The sequence below is a fragment of the Mesoplodon densirostris genome, chromosome 16 (assembly GCF_025265405.1).
Source record: "Mesoplodon densirostris isolate mMesDen1 chromosome 16, mMesDen1 primary haplotype, whole genome shotgun sequence".
Classification (NCBI taxonomy): Eukaryota; Metazoa; Chordata; class Mammalia; order Artiodactyla; family Ziphiidae; genus Mesoplodon; species Mesoplodon densirostris.
This window is the reverse complement of record NC_082676.1, coordinates 86,479,697-86,498,815: the sequence shown is the minus strand read 5'-3', so window position 1 is coordinate 86,498,815 and position 19,119 is coordinate 86,479,697. Positions and strand designations below refer to the sequence as shown.

At 60.4% G+C, this 19,119-nt stretch overlaps 1 protein-coding gene across 8 annotated transcripts in view; it reads right to left on the bottom strand.

The window, feature by feature from the left end:
* Positions 1–665: 665 nt before the first annotated feature.
* CARD11 (caspase recruitment domain family member 11) overlaps positions 666–19,119 on the bottom strand; it is a 110,281-nt gene continuing 91,827 nt past the window's right edge. For 5 of the 8 annotated variants that reach the window (XM_060078570.1, XM_060078569.1, XM_060078572.1 and 2 more), the window contains 14 exons: positions 17,505–17,587; positions 16,365–16,465; positions 15,323–15,375; positions 13,068–13,200; positions 12,301–12,502; positions 11,764–11,890; positions 9,013–9,253; positions 8,276–8,372; positions 7,803–7,898; positions 6,151–6,286; positions 5,183–5,362; positions 4,762–4,886; positions 3,209–3,324; positions 666–1,333 (listed from right to left, as the gene is read on the bottom strand). In XM_060078570.1, coding sequence (XP_059934553.1) covers positions 1,129–1,333; positions 3,209–3,324; positions 4,762–4,886; positions 5,183–5,362; positions 6,151–6,286; positions 7,803–7,898; positions 8,276–8,372; positions 9,013–9,253; positions 11,764–11,890; positions 12,301–12,502; positions 13,068–13,200; positions 15,323–15,375; positions 16,365–16,465; positions 17,505–17,587 — 1,895 coding nt within the window. In that variant the 3' untranslated portion in view covers positions 666–1,128. The remainder of the gene's footprint in view (positions 1,334–3,208; positions 3,325–4,761; positions 4,887–5,182; positions 5,363–6,150; positions 6,287–7,802; positions 7,899–8,275; positions 8,373–9,012; positions 9,254–11,763; positions 11,891–12,300; positions 12,503–13,067; positions 13,201–15,322; positions 15,376–16,364; positions 16,466–17,504; positions 17,588–19,119) is intronic. The other 3 variants (XM_060078571.1, XM_060078576.1, XM_060078575.1) reach the window with 3 other exon arrangements.

Sequence of the window (19,119 nt, the reverse complement as noted above, 5' to 3'; positions counted from 1 at the left end):
AGCCTGCTACCTACCAGCTGCTGAATGAATACTCGCCATGGTGCCTGGCTGGAGCTGGCCTGGTTTGGCTGTGCCTGTTGGGTTTGTACTCAGGAAGTTTGCATTGAGAGGGTCAAGAAGAAGAATGGTTCTAGAGCCCATAAAGCCTTTGCTGTCTGCTGTGGAAGGAGTGTGGCTCCTGGGCCGTGGGCAGTAAGCCCACTGGAGGGCCTTAGCCCACGTGCTGCTTCCTGAACTGAAAGATAGAGCAAGGCTGCATCACGTAGGATGCTCCCCGCACAGAGAGGTGGAGCACACGTGCGGGGGAGCTGAGTCAGGAGGGCCTAGCCTGCGGCTGCAGCCAGGGGACACAGGGGTGTAGACAGCGAGACCTTCCCGGCAGCCTATGAAAGGGGGGGCCCTTCCCAGGGTGACGATACAATTTATCGTCCAAATCAGGACGCATCTTAGTCAGAGGGGGTGCTGTTGGTGATCAGTCCCAAACCCAGCTGTATATCAGGCCTGTCCTGGGAAAACTGGGATGCACGGTCACCCTACCTTCACCCTGCATATGACATGGGGCCTGAACTGAGCTCGCTGGGGGTGGTTTGTAGGTGAGGAACGGTGCAAGAGCCGAAAGCCTCTGCAAACTATTAAACAATTGGTTGAAAACAAGGAATTGGAGAAATTTTAATGCAGGAAAAAATAACAGCAGGGCACACCTCCCCTTCTGCCTGGAAATGTGCATATCCTGTGTCCCGAGGGCTGGGGGATGCCTGGCTTTCAGGTCCCCTCCCTATGGGCAGCACACCTATTCCACGCGTGACATTCAACTGCTGTTCCGTCTTCCAGGGGCCGCTGGCCTCCGACCTGGCTCTGTGTCCTTCGTGGGGTCCTGTCTCCTGACTCACGCCTGCAGGGCTGGCCGACTCAGCATGTCAGCCCCGGGGTGGAGCGGACCGCTCCCTGCTCCCTCCCGACCACCATCTGCCCCCGGGGGGGCTCCCTGGAGGGTCTCCCTCAACGGGAGGACGGAGCTCCCAGGCCGTCTAGGCAGCAGGACGCCCGACGCCCCTCGCCCCTCGGCGTGGCCCCGCGGTATCCGGACCCCCCTCCCGAGTCCCCTTGGGACTCAGCGGTGCCCCCGCCTCACAGCTGGTCCTCGTCCACCCAGACGGTCTTGCGCTGCTCGTCCCCGATCTTGTCTTTTATGACGCGGAGCAGCTCCTCCACGCTGCCCCACATGTCCGCCTCCACGCTGGCGTAGAGGCACGGCAGGGCCTCCAGCTCCTTCTCCTTCAGCCGGCACAGGCGCAGGAACTCCTCCTCAGTCTCCGGCCGGGCCAGCATCTTCCTGCGGGCAGGCGGAGGGCGAGGGAGACGCACAGGGGCGTGGCTTGGCTGGGCGGACCCGTGCTGTGGGACCACCCCGTGCTGCCGCCCACACCCCTGGCCACCCTACCGACGCTGCCTTCCCCGCTTTGTTTCTCCATCCACTTAGCACCTTACGCACTGTCCCCTTTTATTCTGTTCATTAGGGAATCCTAAGAGGTGGGGACTTTAAAAAGAAAGTCTTTTTAATTGTGGTAAAGTACACGTAAAATAAAATTTCCCATCTTGACCACTTGTAAGTGTACATTTCAGCAGTGGTAAGTTATTCGCAGCGAACTGCAACCATCTCCGTAACTTTCTCGTCTTGCAAAACTGAAACTCTACCCATTAAACAATCACTTCCCCCTCCCTCTCAAGCCCTGGCACCCACCCCTCTACTTTCTGTCTCTGTGCATCTGACCCCCCCAGGGACCTCGTAGAAGTGGAAATGCAGTGTCTGTCCTTCTGTGTCTGGCTTGTTTCACTGAGCAGCATGTCCTCAAGGCCCAGCTATGTTTCACCATGTGTCAGTTTCCTTCCTTTTTAAGGCAGAATCATATTCTCTCGTAGGGATGGACCACATTTTGTTTATCCATTTATCTGTCAGTGGACACTTGGGCTGCTTCTGCCTTTCGGCTACTGTGAATAATGCCACTGTGAACATGGGTGTGCAAATACCTCTTGAAGACCCTGCTTTGAATTCTTTTGAGTATAGACTGAGAAGTGTGATTTCTGGATCACGTGGTAGTTCTACTTTAAGTTTTGAGGAAACTCCTTACTGTTTTCCGCGGCAGCTGCACCCTTTTACGTTCCCAACCAGCCGTGGGCAAGGGCTACAATTTCTCCCCATCTGGGCCCACAGGTGTGAGTTCCTGCTTTTTGGACAGCGGCCGTCCTAACGTGTGGGAGGTGGTGCGGTGGGGACTCTGCACTCTTGCTCACTCATGGGGTCCCGGGCCTGGCACTTAATAGGCGCTCGGTAAATATTTGCAGAGAGAATGGAGCGGCCTGACCTCTCTCAGTGTCAGCTGCAGTTGTGTTGCAAGGAAGGGTGGGGATCAGAGATGGTGCCACGTGACAGGCAGGCCACGCCCTTCCCCACCTCAGCATCACCCTGATTTCCTCTTCCTATCCAATCCTACCGCTAACCCTTCCACAATCACACAGGCCCGACCTTGAACACGGACCCAGAACCAGACCTTTCCTCATCGCCCGCCGGACAGGGTGTGGCCCCAGCATCACTACCCCTCGTGTCGGTTGTCACGCTGCCTGTGTCTCAACGCAGCAGCCAGCGGGGCCTTTACATCCCTTAGTAGATTAAGTCACTCCTCAAAACCGTCCGTAGCTCCCGTCTCACTCAGAAGGAGACGTCGCATCCTTCCGTGGCCGACACGGCCCGGTGTGGCCTGGACCCGCTTCGGCCCAGTCACCTCCCACCGCCCTGCCCAGCACACTGGCCTCCTCTGGGCACCCCCGCCTGGGGGTCTGGGCACCAGCCGTGCCCTCTGCACCTGCCCGGCCTGGCCTCGCTGTGGTGGGTCCTGCTCCAATGCTGGCTTCCCGGACCACCTGGGTCCCAGGGCACCCCCATCCCTCCCGGCACCCATCCTCCTGGACGTGTTTTACGTGTGTGTGTGTGTGTGTGCGTGTGTGTTACTGTTTCCATTGCTGGAGGGGTCAGGGCCATGCCCCCTGGACTGGAGACTGACCTTCGATAAGGATTCACTCAAGGGATGCTCGGGGGAGGGGGTGGGCCCAACACAGCCAGCTGTTCTTGGCGGGAACCCCAGAGGCTTGGTGAGGTCGGGGGAGAGGAGGGGTGCTTTAGGGCCCCTGCGGGGAGGTCCCGGAGCCCTACCTGAACTTCTTGATGTTCTTCTCCGACACCCGGACGAAGAGCACGATGGGGTAGATGCGGGACTTGATCAGGTCCCTGGTGCAGCTGATCCCGGCCTCCAGCAGGCAGTGCTTGTTCTGCAGACACAGTGGCCGGTGGTTGGCGGGGGCCCATTGCCTCCTCGGCCTGTGTGGGTGGCCTGGGGCGGGTCCACCGGGCAGGGTCTGGCTCCACGGGACAGAGCCGGGGGCGAGACAGCCCCGCGTGCCCCCCGCTGAACCAGAGAACAAACCAGGCAGAACCCAACCTCTGAGAGACAAGGCCCCCCGTCCAGACGCCTGGCTCCCCCTGCACAGGGATGGGTGCTGGCAGAGCCCGGCAGCCAGCCCGGGGTGAATCAGGCAGTGTGCGTGAGTCTTAATGAAAACCCAGGTCAGTGTGGAGAACACCTGCTCCTCTATTCTGCCTGCAGAGGCGCTCTTGGTACTAGGACGGGGTGGGTGGAAAACACAGGGAAGGTGAGGCGGCTGGATGGCCCCGGTAGGACATAAGGGCTCTCCAGCACGACTCCCTGGGGCCTGAGAGCGCGTCGTTTCTGAAGAAGGACAATCCCTGTTTTGCTGAAGGTGCCACTTAAACCTCTGCACTGAAACAGAACTTGAATATAGAAAAGTGCACGTGCTCCTAAGCCTGCAGCTCAGTGGACTTTCACAAAGTGAACGGGCCAGTGGAACCAGCACCCAGGTCCAGAGGCAGAGGTGGCCAGCCCCAGGCCCCTGCGCCCCCGGTCACTGCTCCTCTGTCTCGCCAGCAGAGCCACTGCTGGGTTTCTAACAGCACGCATTCTTGGATGGGAACCCCTTCGCAGCCAGAATGTTCTCAGCTCCAGCCCTGCCCACTCACTGTCCATCGGCTCCAGCTGTCACGATTCCCTAAGCTTTAAACCCAACAAACTCTTCAAGGCTGGCTGACAGCTCTGCCCGTGCTTCGATCCGTGTGACGACGTGGGAGGGTGCGGGAGTGACCATCGGCTGGGCGGCAAGTTTGGAATCTCCGGCTGGACTTCTGCTCCTGCTGTCCCCCAGGTCACCGTCCCAGACTCCGGGGCCATGACCATCCTCGTGGGCCAAGAGCCCTGCCTTCATCCAGCCCTGGAGCGAGGAAGAACTCCACGCTCAGGGCCAGCCAGGGTTTCAAAGCCTGGCTCCAGAAGACTCCAAACTGCGTGCAGACGCCTTTTCTGCGTCACTGCCAAGAACCCTTCCGATGGTCCACTGCCCCCATTTGGCGAACACAGTGCCTGTCGCCCGCTTGCCCGCTATCTCTGGCCCGTTATCACAGCCAGGCGCACACACATCCCTGAACAACGCGGACCAGAGGACCAGCACCCGGAAGCCATCAGAAACAGAGGAGGTTCCAAATATAAATGCGCATCCGAGCCGCAGGACAGGGCTTGGAGATGTCAGCGCGTGGTAGAGGGAGAGGAAGAAGGCTCCCCCGCGGGGAGGTGAGAGCATCGCCCTCTCCATGGCGCACGTGGCTCACAAGCCCTGTCAGCCTCCAGCCGGCCTCACCTTGGCCGCCACAGCCTCGATGTGGGCGGGAACGACACATTCAAAGGAGTTGGGGTTCTTCTCTCGGGAATAGATGATGGTCTCCGTCTTCTGCTTTCTGAGGAACTCGTCTCTTGTGACAACATCTGCGGGGAGAGGGGCCGGTCCTGAGGGCAGCACAGGTGGTCTCGGGCCGACTGTCCCGTCCAGGCTCCACCCTGCTTCCTGGGCTCGACAGAGCTGCGTGTCTGATCCCTTTCTGGCCACGTGGAAGTGAATCTCGTCTCCTCCACTAGACCCCGAGGCTTCTCAATGGAGGGCAAGGTCAGGGTCCCACCTTACAGTCCCCACGGCAGCCAGCCAGCCACGCCCTCCCGTCGGCTCCTGAGCCCGATGCAGCAGGCGGGGGACGGGGGAGAGCAGCCTGCAGCGGGGGGCTCACCCGGCTTGCACATGGTGAACTCCATCGCGCCCCCGGAGTTGAGCAGCTTCTGGACCAGCGCCTTGGCCAGCATGGTGGGCGTGAACAGGACGGGCCGGCGGCGCTCGCAGTAGAAGGCGCGCACCAGGCTGTAGGGGACCAGGCTGAGGTTCTTGCCGAGCTCGCTCTCGGGGTCCAGCTCTGCAAGGGGACAGGGAAGGGCTGGTACTGCCTGGGGCAGGGGCAGCCCAGGTGCCCTCTTGGCTCCACGGAGCCTTGAAAACCACTTGGGAGTGGGGATGGGACACCGGGGGCTAGTTCTCAAAAACCGCTGCGCAAATCGACGCAAGCCGGCGGCCCAGGACGCCCTTCTGCCGTCCAGGCAAGTTTACAGAGTGACCTGTGGACCGGGCTCTGTTTTGGGAGCTGGGCCAACAGTGCTGGGCCAGGGAGACGGCCCTGCTCACAGGCCAGGAGGCGCCGGCAAGAAACGCGTAACACACCCCAGGTGCTAAGCTGTCCAGGGAGGGCCTGGGCGGAGGCTGCAGTGGAGAGGCGCCCCTGGTCCTCGTCACCATCAGCGCCGGGACCAGCGTGGCCCTGGGAGGGCTTGCTCGCCGCCAGCAGGGCCTTCCACAGGGGACCGCACACCGGGAGGCCCCTCGCTGGCTTCACGATAAATGGCGGTCGGTGCTCAGCGGGGAGAGAATCAGTAAGTAAACGCTCCACAGCAAACAGCTCCAAATAACACGGGCGTCTGGGCTCAAACCAAGTACGGCGGGCGTCGGTCGGGGGAACTTGGCAGGATGTGCCCGGGCGGCTGTCGGTCCTCCTGGCCAGGGCCGGGCAGCTCCTTCCCAGACGGTACCCTTGCTTTGGAGGGAGCAGATGTCCCAGCCCCACTCTCGGGGGCCCCCGCGGCCCGCCCAGACCCCTGAGGCCGCCGGGCGCGCATGGGGCGGGGAGGGGCTGGGTGGTCGGCACCACACCTTCCTGCTTCTCGGTCAGGAGCTTCGTGGCGTCCAGTGAGGACCGGGCCAGGCTCCCCCGCGGGCTCCCCGCGACGATGCGCACGCGCTCATGGCTGTTCATCCGCTTGTACTTGTTCTCGGACCTGCTGACGAACTGCGGACAGAGGAGAGGGGGTGGAGGAAGGCGTAACCCGGGCTCGGGAGACCTCCGTTCAGATCTGGGCTCTGCCCCGGGCGCCTGGGTCAGTCACGACCCCTCTCAACACAGGGGACACCTAGCAGGCGGCGCAAGTTCTTTAGCTGTCTGGGACGCCGTCAGTAGGCAAGTAAGCGAACAAATGCTCACACTCTCTTCCCCGGCTGGGCGTAACCTGCCAGAGGGCTGGTCCCAAGCAGGCCCTCAATGGAGCCCCCTGCAATCCCACCCACATCTAGGGGATCCACGAGCTCTGTGAGGCCTGGAGCGCTCTGGCTGTGAAAGACCCCTGGTCACCCCCAAATGGCCCACCTGGCGGGGGGTGCAGGTGACTTCACCCCCTGCCTCGGCATCCCCGAGTCTTCCGGGGGAGTGCCTGCACCCTTCTACCATTCAGAGTTGAGTCCTGGAGGGTGGAAAGGGATGCCCAGCGGTGGACACCATACTCCCTGGGCTACTTTGAGACTCTCCATGCCCTCCCTCTGCAGGGAGGAAAGTCCAGGGAGCTGGGATGTCAGCCCTGCTCTGTTGTTAACCAGCCTTCGAGCAAGTCACCCAAAAACTCAGGGTTTTGGACTCATGCATGACGTGTGGGCACAAAAAAGTGTGGTCTCACGTGGTCCTGCCTTCAGGGGTGCCTCGGACTTCACCAGGGTTCCCTTCCACCTCCGTGTCTTTCTGCTACCTGTTTGCCTCTGCCTGGGTTTTAGGGTCACACCGTGAACCATTTCTCTGGGTTTCCTATGTTCCAACATTAGGATGGAGCAGTGGAGTGACACCCTAGCTCTGCTGGGGCCTAATTAGCACAGAGCCAACACAGGAACATCCTTGCGGGGCTACATCTTAATAGTACTCTCAGCTTTTGTGAACTGGTGATAGAGAAAAAGCCTGCATGGAATGCTTCTGCGTTTATGTGAAATCACTTCTGAACACATCACCCATGAGGCTGTTCAATGTTCCTCGTATAATGATCCATGCCAAAAAAAGAGAAAAAAAAACCTCTTAGAATCAAGTACAAGGGAAAAATTTTTCCTGGTCCCAAAGAGCTGAAACGTTTTGGCACCAAGTAAGATATAAAGACTCTGCTGGGTTTCCCTTTCTTTCCTGGCTGCTAGGATGCTCAGAGATAAATTTAATGCTCAATCTGAGGACCTGGATATCTTGAACGTTTGTTTTCCTCTCCTCACTTTTCCATTAATATTTGAGCAGCTAAGATGTTTAAGTTTCTTTTAGCCCTAAGTTTGCTCAAATCTTTTATGAAAGCGAGGTTTGCTTCCAACAGGTGCAGACTGTCTACCGACCCATCACTGTGAGAATAAAATGGGACGGAAGATATAAGGTGCCATGAAAAGTTGCAAGTGGGGGACAACCACAGAGCACTGCTGTTCTGATACAGCCTCCTCTTCTCGGTAGGGAGAGGGCAGGGCTGCGGCGAAACGTGGCTGAAGATCAGCAGGCGCTCCGAGAGCTTTACCTGAAGGAGCTGGCCGAAAAGGAAACTCGCTCGTGAGAGGCGGGGGCTGACGCGGGGGTCCGCAGTGGGAAGTGGTTCTTCGGGCTGCAGGGTGTTCTGAAATCAGTTTATCAACCAGTCAGACCCGCTGGCATACTGATGCCGCTGAGTACGGGAGACGGCTCCCAGCCCCGCTCCGTGCTCATGGCGGGAGAACACCCGTTGTGGATCAAAGCACTCCTGACAGGGGAGCAAGCTCAGGGGGTGGGAGGGGCCTCGGGACTTGTTCCAACAACGACCAGAGCGGGCCGAGGGGAGCGTGCACCACAGCTGGGGAGGGTGCAGTGGTGGGGCTCCCTCTGGAGGGGGCGGCCCTAAGGAGCCCGGTTCCCTGCAATCCACCATCCCACGGAGATGGATGGCTCCCACTCGGGATCCCCTCCAAAAAGGGCCCGGGAGGTGGTGTGAAGCCGGCGGGGTGCTGGGTGACCTACCCGGAGGGCCCTCAGGGTGTGGTGGGCCGTGTCCACCTCCTCCCGGCTGCCCCGGTGCATCAGGCGCTGCAGCTTGACCAGGAGGAGCTGCTGGGCTCTGGGGAGGCGAGAGGGGAGGGCGGAGCCTCAGGGGCTGGAGAGACCCCAGGGCCGAGCCTGGGGAAGCCGGCGGGGGCCTGGCCCGGGCAGGGGGCTCTACGCAGTGTGTGAGCTCTGAGCCCCAGGGGTACACCAGGGAGGACTTGGCACTGAGCATCTGGACTTGAATCCTGCCTCTGACACTGACTTATCTTGGTACTGGGGCAAAGTTGCTTAACTTCTCTGAGCCTGTTTCCTCATCTGTAAATCGGGTCTACTGAGGCTGGCTTTGCAGGGCTGGCCTGGGCAGCAGAGTCAGAGTCTGTGGATGCTTTACAGATGCCCGGGGCGTCTAACCAGGGGTAGGCTGATGCTCAGCCCTTGGCGGCTACAGCTATACAATTACAGAACGATGCTGGGGAGATGGGCTGTGGAAAAGATGACTGTGGAACACAGGGAGCATGAACTCAGGCTCTAAGCTGTCCAGTAATGATGGAAAGATGGCACTCTGGGATTTAGTGAAGTAACGGGATTTAAGAGAGCAACATTCCTGGGGGGCTTCAAAGAGGAGGAGGGAATGGGGGGCGGTCACCGGTCGGCAGGCAAAGGCTCCCCACCGTGAGCCCCGCTGCTGAGCTGCACGGCCCCCTCGGCCTCACCGGCTGTAGCTGGGGATGGTGCCCACATCCAGGTCGTGGTCCGTGAAGGGGTCAACCCGTGCACACAGCCACTCGTGCTTGTCCTGGTACATGGTGTCGCGGATGTGCACGACGTCGTCGCACTTCAGGGACATGGAGCAGGCGTCCAGCTGGCTGGAGATGTTCAGGTTAAGCCGGATGTAGAAGGAGTCCCCCGACGTGATGAGGCCCTCCTCCATGTCCTTCAGCAGCTTCCGGTACCCTGTGGAAGGAGAAGACGCAAAAGCCATCGGTGGGGCTTCCCTGGTGGCGCAGTGGTTGAGAGTCCGCCTGCTGATGCAGGGGACACGGGTTCATGCCCCGGTCCGGGAAGATCCCACATGCCGCAGAGCGGTTGGGCCCGTGAGCCATGGCCGCTGAGCCTGCGCGTCCGGAGCCTGTGCTCCGCAACGGGAGAGGCCACAACAGTGAGAGGCCCGCGTACCACAAAAGAAAAAAAAAAAAAGAAAAAAAGCCATCGGTGAAGGGCCTCCCACTGCTGGGCTCCCCGCAGATGACACCCCCGCGATGCGGTCCTCTCATCACGGGGGCGTGGCTAGGGAAACGTCTGTCCTCCCCGGTGAGTGAGCAGCTGAGTTACTGATGGCTTTCTCTCTTTGTCTTGGCTGCCAAGAAGCTCAGAGCGAAATTTTGTGCCAAGTTGCAGCAAATCTAGGACCTCTGCTGCGATCTCCATGTCCCTCCCTACCGATACACAGTGCTTGTGTTTTATCATTTTTGTCTCATTGCTAGGTAACTTACATGCAGTAAGCCCCATCAACCGTAAGCATTCCGCACGACGGATTTTCACAGATGTCTAGACCTGGGTGACCACCACTCAGAACCTTCCCTCATGCCCATGTCAGAACCCTGCAGGGTTCCCTCTACGCTGACTGCCAGCAGCACAGGTAGGTTCTGCCTCGCTTCATGTAAGTGGAAGCAGACGGTACGTGCTCTTCTGCCAGAACGTGTCTGGCATTCACTGCACGACGTCACGCCTGTGAGATTCAACCGCGATGCTGCAACGTAGCATCGTGTGCTCTTTTTTTTTTTTTTTTTTTTTGATGTGGACCGTTTTCAAAGTCCCCATTGAATATTGCCTCTGTTTCATGTTTTGGCTCCTTGGCCACGAGGCATGTGGGATCCCAGCTCCCCAACCAGGGATCGAACCCACACCCCACCATATTGGAAGGAGAAGTCCCAACCACTGCAAAGTCTGGTGTGTTCTTTTTCATTGCTGTAGAGTATTCCACGTGGTGCTGATTTATCCCGTTTCCAGTTTTCGGCGACTATGGATAATACCTCTGCTATGAACACTCTTACACCTTCGTGGACGTATGTACTCATTTCTCTTGGATGTATTCACAGAAGTGGAATTACTAGGTCACTGACTGTGTATACATTCAGCTTTAGTAGATACTGCCACATGGTCTTCCAAAGTGGCAGGACCACGGCACATGTTTTAACCTTAGTTAACACCATTGCCCTTTAGTGTGAAATTTTGACTCCTTTTGGAAGGAAGCAGGGTATAAAATTACGAATACAACAAATGCAAACGTCCAAGACATAAATCCGTAATATAAATCCGGAAACCAGCCCCACATGCAGACAGCCATAACACAGTGGAAGCTAAAACAGTCCTCATCGCCAGGCCCAGAAACAGTTCCTCCAATGCTATTTCTCACAGGCCACACCTCACAGGCCAGGGAGACTTGCGCCAGCAGGCCGGTCGGATCACCTTTCATGGAGAGACGGGGATTCCCGGTTGGGCCCTTCCCACCCACCTGGGCGGAGTCAACACCGATCACCATCTGAGTACTCCACCACCCGGGAGGACAGGCCCTACCAACAGGATCCTGCCGGAGGGAACCCTCCTTCCACTGAATTCCAGACGCAGAGCTGCTGCGACACAAAGCCAGGGGGCGCTGCTCATACTGGGTTCTTTGGCACTGGGGCTGGGGGGCAGGGCAGCGCCCGGAGACTTACTGCTGGGCTGGGATGCCAGCCTGGCAGAGGGGAGGAACCCGCCTGCAGGAGGAGAAGGCTGGGCCCGGGGTGTGGGGACAGAGCATCATTATTGTCTTCCGCACTGACCGGGCACTGCCGGGAAGGAGCACGGGCAGGCAGGCGGCAGTGGGGAACGGCTAGAGAGAGCGTGGCTATTTATGCTCTGTTGAAACATTCATGAGCCCCTGGTGGTTAAAAATAAGTTCCAGCTGCAGAGATAATCATGCAAGAAAAAACCCAGAGGTGAGAACGAGAACTCAGAGTTTGGGACAAGGAAGACGCTGCCTAGGAGTCTGGGCCGAGAAAGAGACACCGTGGAAAAGCTGCCGGGGGGCCAGATGAGAGGGGGGTGAGGCCCGGCTGTCCTGCAGCAGATGGCCTGGCCGCGGTGTGGCTCAGTGGGCCTGTGGGTGCAGGGGCGGTCACCCCAGAGTCACTGCCTACGTCAGGGCCGGGAAGCCCGAGAGAGTAAACAAACCTCAGCCTCGCAGAGAGAGGGGGGAGCTGGCCAGGCAGCCTGCTTGTGGCTGGACGAGCCGCCTCCACCGTGAGCAGGGCGGAGGCCCGAGGCGTGCCAGGGCAGGTGTGTGCCCACGTGGGTCACCGCGTCCGCCCTTCCCGCCCCACACCTGCCCCCTCGGTCCTCCTGACGGGCCGGGGCTGCTTATCCTCCTGATGAGCAGGTGAGCAAGGGGAGGGACCTCCCGCCCCGTCTGGGGTCTTCACCTTCCTGGTTGACCTTGTAGTGCAGTGTGACGGGACCACTGCACCTCTGGATGGTCCAGTGCGCCTCCTCCTTCGTGCACGTCTCCAAGGGGACGCTCTGCTTCTCGCCTTTGATGCAGCCTTCTAGCTAGATATCAAAGACACATTGTCCCGCTTGGGCTCCACGGCGAGGCGAGCGGAGCTGCGGGGGTGAGGCTGCCCCGCCAGGGAACAAAAGCACCGCTGCTCAACAAAGACCAGCTCAGCGCTGCTGAGGAAGAAAGCATCGCACTTAAATGGGGTTCACATGCCTCCTGCCCACCGCCCGGAGCGCGTGTGCGTGTGCACAGGCTCTAGAAACACGAGCAAAGAGTCGTGGAGAGAAGGGCCCTGGGAGGGGCTTCCAGAGGGGAGCTGACAGGCCCGCCCCCTGGCAGCCCCTCCTCCTGGCCGGGAATCCGCAGCTTAATGCAGGCTTGGGGGTGGGGGGTCCCTGCGCTGCCAGCAGATGAGCAGAGGAATCAGAGCCGCTGCCTCCCCCAGCCCCCAGCCCCTCACCAGCAGCAGCTGGTGGCCCTCGCGGAGGCCGGCCTTCTCTGCCAGGGAGCCCGGCTTGACGGAGTGGACGAAGCTCCCGCGCGCATTGCCCCCGAGCAGCGTGAGCTGGGAGATGAGGCTGTCGCCACTCAGCGTGGTGTGCTGTACCGAGGGCCCGGGGCCCCGCACGTGCCCCACGGACGTGACAGACGGCCGGAAGGGTCTGGGTCAGGAGATAAGACGGGGGTTAGGCAGCTGTAGCTAGGACTCCCGGCCGGGACACCCAGAGAGCAGGGCCCGGGCTGCAGCGTCCCCGGGAGTCACAGCAGCAGCCACCTTGAGCTGGCGACCGGCTCCTGCTGTCACAGCACAGACCAGAAGCAGGGGCCCCAGGAGACACTGCCACCGTGAGACTGAGGTCACACATGCCCTGGCTGCTCACATCGGGTGCAAGGGCCGCCGGCCCCTCCTCGCACACCGGGAAGGCCGCGTGGGCACAGCCCACCAGGCTTTGGGGAGTCACTGGTGGGGCCCGGGGCCAGTCCGACATCAGAGTCCCGTTCCTTGCCTCTACCGGGCTGTGTGGCCCTGGGCAAGCCCCTTCCTACATGGGCCTGATTGGGGGTCAGGGGTAGTGATTTCTGACTTTGGGACACTATGATTCCCAGACTCTGATTCTAGAATATGGGTGCTGTGGACGATCCCCTTTGCAGGGGATCGAGGGGTGAGCAGCCTTCACCTCATCCCGGCCCCTCACCCCAGCCTCCCCTCTCCCGTGACCTCGGTACCTTTCTAGAGAGAACTTCCTAAACATGAGGTTGACCTGCTCCAGGTCATAGGCGTCCAGGCCCTCAGACTGGTGCGAGGAGGAGGAGGAGTGGATGGAGGGGGGTCCAAAGGAGTACCGCTCGTGACTGTCATCTGCGAAGGAGCAACGGACCCTCAGACCCCCGAGTGGCCGACGGAGGAGGGAGGGCGGCCCATGGCCTTCCCGGGGTGGCCGAGGGGGGTCAGGGCGGGCCCTCCAGCCCCCGCTCCTCCCTTTCTGCCTCCTGGCAAATCCCCCCCGCCCCGGATGAGGGAGCAGCCTCAGTCAGCGGGTCCCGGAGGCCCGGCGGGGTACAGGGTCCAGTCCCGGCATCCTCTCCATCAGAGCCATTCCCCCGCCTCCAGGGGGGAATCTGGAAAGGGGCAGCCATTAGCAGGCACTTGCTCTGCTTTGGAATCGGGGTCCAAATTTTCATCTGGGGATGTCAGGTCTAACCACCATCTACCGGCCTCTATGGGTCCAGAGCGGGGCTGCAGGAGCAGCGTCTGGACGGAGTAAGGAAGCCCCCCCTCTCCTCCCAACTCAGCGGAACCCCGAGCCCCCCAGGGAAAGACACCCACCCTGCACAGCTCAGGCCGCTGGGACGGGAGATCTGCAAGCCCTGCTCTGGGCTGATAACAAAGCCTTCTCTGCAGAGAGAATTTGTCCAGACACTGCAAAACGCCTTGGACAGCTGCCCAGAACTCTCCTCCCAGCTCTCCCCTTTCCAAACTACTGGAGTTCTTCCCATGACCCAGCCTCGATTAGGTGCCGACCTCTCTTTAACACTTGAAAGCTTCTGATGGTCCCCAATTAAGGAGAGCCACTAATCTTTCATTTTATCTGCTGGCAGCCTGAGCTGGCGAGGGGTGGGTGGAGGCAGGCTGGTGGGAGCCCTGGAACCGAAGGGGCTGGCAGGCCACACCCGGAGGATTCTGAGCCCGCCTCCACGCTGCCAGCTCCACGAGGCCCGAGGACGCTGCCACCATCCCAAGGCGCCGAGCCATCTCCCGAGAAGCCGGAACCCTTCCTGTTCTTCTCCCTCCTGTCCATCCAGTCAGAAGCTCAGGTCTGGGGACTTTCCTGGTGGACCAGTGGGTAAGACCCTACTCTCCCAATGCAGGGGGCCCAGGTTTGATCCCTGGTCTGGGAACTACATCCCACATGCTGCAACTAAGAGTCTGCGTGCCGCAACTAAAAGATCCCACATGCCGCAACTAAGACCCAGTGCAGCCAAAATAAATAAATGATCAAATAAATAAATAAATAAATAAATATTAAAAAAAAAAAAAAAAACAGCAGCAGCGGCTCAGGTCTGCAAATCTGCATTGGTCTCCCCACGGGTTCTCAACTATGCCACCATGGTCTCTGCCACAGCAAGAACTCAGGGACACAGGTTTCTGTGTCCCATGCAGCTGTAGCAGGGCCTGGTGAGGTGCAGGAACTCAATGTGTGCTGGGCCTCGCGGCTGTAAGGGGTGGTGGCTGGCGGGTGCTGCGTGCCTGCTTACTCCCTGGAGACGGAGCCTTCGTTTCTGGCTCTGCGTGGCAACATGCTGGGCCAAGGGAATATCCCCTCCATCATACCAGCTCTGCCCATGGGGCGGGTTCAGGGCTACCACACCCCCTCCAGTCTCCCCAGTGCCTGTCTGCCCCACACCTGCAATTTCAGGGGATGAAAACCAACCTTAATTGCCGCCCCATCTCCATCCCAGGGCCCCAGCCCCATGCCTGCCACTCGTCTCGCTGAGGCTGGTTAACAGCTTAATTAATACCTGGCTTCTTAAGAGGTCCCCCTGCTGCCAGTCCCTCCTCCCCCACACTCCTCCTCAGTCTCCCTAAGACTCTGTTTCTTCATCTGCAAAACGAGGACAACAACAGCATCTCTGAAAACAGCTGCTGAGTCACTGGAACTGAATCACAGTGCTTGGCCACAGTCACGAGAGCTTTGCTTCCTTAAAAACCCGGACCTAACTCTGAGTCAGCATCGGGATGGTTCCTACTGTCTGCAGAACAAAGGACAGGCTCCTCAGGCACTTCCCGGCCCAAGCCACTCAGCGGGCGGAGGCCTGTCTTCCTTGTGCACAGACAGCCCTCTCAGAATCCACTCTGCACACGTGTCCTGAGGACCTACTGTGTGCAAGGCTTCGCCCCAGGCAGGCCCTGCTGGAGGACCAGGATGGGGCCGACGTGGCTGCCACACCTGTAACGCCTCTCAGGTCTGCTGGGTACCTACCGTCAAGGTCTAAGGCGTCGAACCCACCGCTGTCATTGTCTTCTTCAACTGTGCTGCAAGACATAAGGGGGGCATGAGAGCTCTCCTGACTGTGTGTGCAGGTGGGCAAGGGAGGGCGAAGCTTCCGGAACGTTCCGGCTGTCCGAGAGGCTTTGGTTTTGAGAGGGCAGGATGGGCAGCAGAGGAAGGTCAGCAGGTGGGTGGAGGGCTGTGGGCCACGGGAGGGCTGCACGAGGCTGGGTGCTTTGCCGGGAGGGCAGGGCGGCCCCAGAGCCTGCAGAGGCCACATTAGCTGGTGTGAGGACAGACACGAAGAGCTGGTGAGCAGAGTCCCTGGCAGCCCCACCTGCTACTTCCCACTCATTCCTCTCCCTGGACGAAGAGTGTTTGATAGCGTTTATACTCGGACGGGCTGCATTGTGTGACGGGCCCAAACAGCTGAGCCTCCCTCAGACAGGACCGGACGGGAGTGAGGCATGTGTTCCAAGAGTTCTAAGCTGTTCCTGTGATGCAGTAATGAGGCCCAAGCCAGGTGGCTGGCAGGACCCAAGATGGAGATCCAGCCCCACCGGCCACTCCTTGGTCTGGCCCTTCTGGGAACCACCACCAACCTCTGACTCTGAACGTAAGATGCTAAATATCTGGCTGATTGGAAACATCTGGATGCCCAGGCATATCTCTACTGTGGGCTCCACAATGGGGACACTGTTGGTGTCCAAAAGGTGAGGAAAGGGGAGAGGGAGGGGGAATGAGGGGGACACTCACAGGGTCTCTCACTCTTTGGCAGAAAAAGCCAAGCTCTGGAACCATGGGATGGAGAAGCCTGATTTCTCGGTAGCAGGGAGCAAAGCGATGTTGGTTTCATCATTTGCTAGCTAGCTGGGGGGCCCTGGGAAAGCCATGTCCCTTCTTTGAGCCTCAGCCTCCTCATCTGTAAAATGGGCACCATCCTGCCTATATTTCAAGCTTCCCTTAAGGACTTCCGAGCGGCACAACAGGCACCAGGAAAATGTCCCGCCCCCTCCTTCCACCTGTCACCCACCTCCGATGAGGCGCATCTTCCTTGTAGCGTCTGACGATGGAGTCGTTTCCTGGGGGCTCGGCCGTGATTGACATGATGCTGGAACGGCTTCGATGGGGCTGCTTCAAACACACACACAGATATGTTACGGGGAGCTGGATATTTATACGTTGCGCCTCCGCGGGCATAAATATTATATACACACGGACTAAATTTAACTCAGACGCGTCCCTGCCTGCTACACAGGCAGTGTGGGCCCGCAAGCTGGTTCTCAGTGTGACCTTGGCCGAAGAAGGCTCGTGCTCAGCCTGGGGCGGCCGAAGCCACCAAGCCTGGTGCACATCTGCTCGCCCCGGGAACAGGAAGCGGGGAGGCGGGAGGGAACCCGAGGGGCGGTCCTTGTTTGTGCCCAGCACAGGCAGCGTTCTCCGTCCCCAGAGCTGCCCAGCGTTGGGCACCTGCTCTGGACGAGAGGAAGACCTTTGGCGCTGGCAGATGCCCACGCAGACAGCTCGGCTGCTGGAGGGTGGCCCTTTGAGACGAAGCCCACTGGCTCCCGGCAAGGGCTGCCTGAAATGAGAGCCTGGGGTTTCCCGTCCCAGAGCTGGGCTCAGACAGGAGCCATTCCTTATCACGTCTCTCTCCTCCAGGGCCTGATGTTGGGAGCGGAGCTGGCCAGCTTCCCAGGGCTTCCCCTCGGGGTTAGAATTTCTCATCCCACGCCTCTGGCTGCCTGGCTAGGGGGAGTGACATGGCGGTGGCAGCAGCAGTGGCAGCAGGATGACCCTGCCAGGCTCGGCCCAGGTGGGCTGCAGGGAGGAACGCCCTTGCTCTGCCGCTCCGGCCCCCGCCGGCTGCCCCCCTCCAGCTGCCGGAGTCGCCAGGGGCTGAGAAGCGGCCGCAGGATCGTCAGCCGCCTGTGCAACTCGCCGCAGCCCTGCAGAGGCCCGGCTCTTCCACCCACCGAGCGTTAAATTGGGAAAGGAGGCAGCAAGAGGGTGTAAATACATCGCGAGGCCAGAGGACGTGGAGCAGGGCCTGGGCTGCGGCCCCGGGCGAGGAAAGCAAGCGGGCTGGGCCCGCGAGGCGGCGAGGCCGGGGTGGGGGGCCTGGCCCGAGCTCTGAGCCAGAACGGGGAGCGGCGGTGAGGGCCCTGCTCACCATCTTGGAGAAGGAGGTGGTGACGGGCAGTGACCTGGAGGAGCTGGGGCTGGCGTCCATGACGTCTTCTTCGTGTCCCCTCCCTGTCCTCGGCGAATCGGGCAGGAGGCGCAGACGGAAGGGGCAGGGGAGGACGGGGAGGGAAGGGTCAGTGGGGGCCCCTGAGGCACTGCGCCCCTGGGGCCGGCCTCCTCTCCCCTCCGCTTGAGGAAGAGCCGGGTCTTTTCACCACCACGTCCCCCCCGCCCCACAGGCCCGGGGCGGCCTCGTCAAGGCTGGACGATGCCCTCTGTCTTGAGGGCCAAGGTGGGCATCCCGGCTTGCACTCCGTGTGGAACAGCGGGTACTGGGGCCGGAACGTCCCCACTCAACAGGCCGACTGGGGACCGGGGCCGATGGGCTGGGCGTGCCTCCCGCGCAGCCCCGGGCGCCCCTGTGCTCCTTCGAGGCTGCCTGGGGGCTTATGCACACTCCTTTCGGCCCTCGTCTTGCTGCAGGGGAGCGGTCAGCTTCCCTATCCACAGCCCCACGCGCTGGTGTGTGTGCATGCGTGTACATGCGCAGCCAGCTGCACACATGCACCCTGGTCCGTGGCGCCCTCGAGGGGACGAACCACAGTTCCCTCCCTGGCCCAGCGCCCGTCAGGCAGCCGGCAAGGCTCCGTCTCCGCTGCACCCCTTTCCCTCTCCTCGGCACAAACGCCCTCTCCACTTCTGCTGGCCCCAGGCCCTTTACACCTCCCTTCTGTACAAGGTCCCTAAAACACCTAGTCTGGCCACCAGGGAAGTGGCTCGGCCCCCACCTTAGGGCTCCCCTTCCCCCGGTGTCCCCACCAGGCGCAGCCCAGATCTGGACCCCTGGCTACCCTGCTCTCCTCGGAGGGAGGAAGTCCGTGAACTCGGGCCTGGCCGTCAACCTCCGTGGGCTCGTTCCTGGCGCCGTCCTGCTCTGACCCCAGGAGGCAGCACGGCTTTCTGTATCACGCGCTTTCCAGGCTGCACGTCCGTGTCTCTGCTTCCTGCTCCATCCCGGGGGCCCTTCCGGAGGCCATGCCCAGCGGCCTCAATTCTCCCTTTTCTAGACCCCGTCTGCACGTGCCCTTCTTGGCAGATCCTTCTCCAGCCTTCTTCCAACCACTCTCTTGGGTGTCCAGAGCCACATTCCGCCTCCTCACCGATGGCCCTGCCTGAGTACCTGGGCTCTGGAAGCGTCTACATGGACCTGCCAGCACCTGGCACACAGTAGGTGCCCGGTTCACCCAGGCAAACCCTCGCTAGCCAGCTGTCGCTCCAGAGTGGCGCTGAGGATGAGTGAGAGGAATTCTGAGGACAGTGTGTCTCGGAGACTCCGGGGCTTAGGGGTGAACTGGTGGCCTCGCACGCCAGGGACTGCCTGGCCAGAAGTCTGGGAGGGAGGCCAAGTATCGGGGCTCCAGACGGACCCATGGGGAGAGGACCTCAGATGTGACATTTCCGTGGTCAGGGCTCCCGCCCTCTCCGATGACAGCGAACAGTCATCACCATCTGGACACCCTGCCACCCCGGGGCCCCAGGGCCCCCGAGACCCCTCCCAGGTTAACCTTGCAGGATCGATGCCTACGATGGGAGAAACAGAT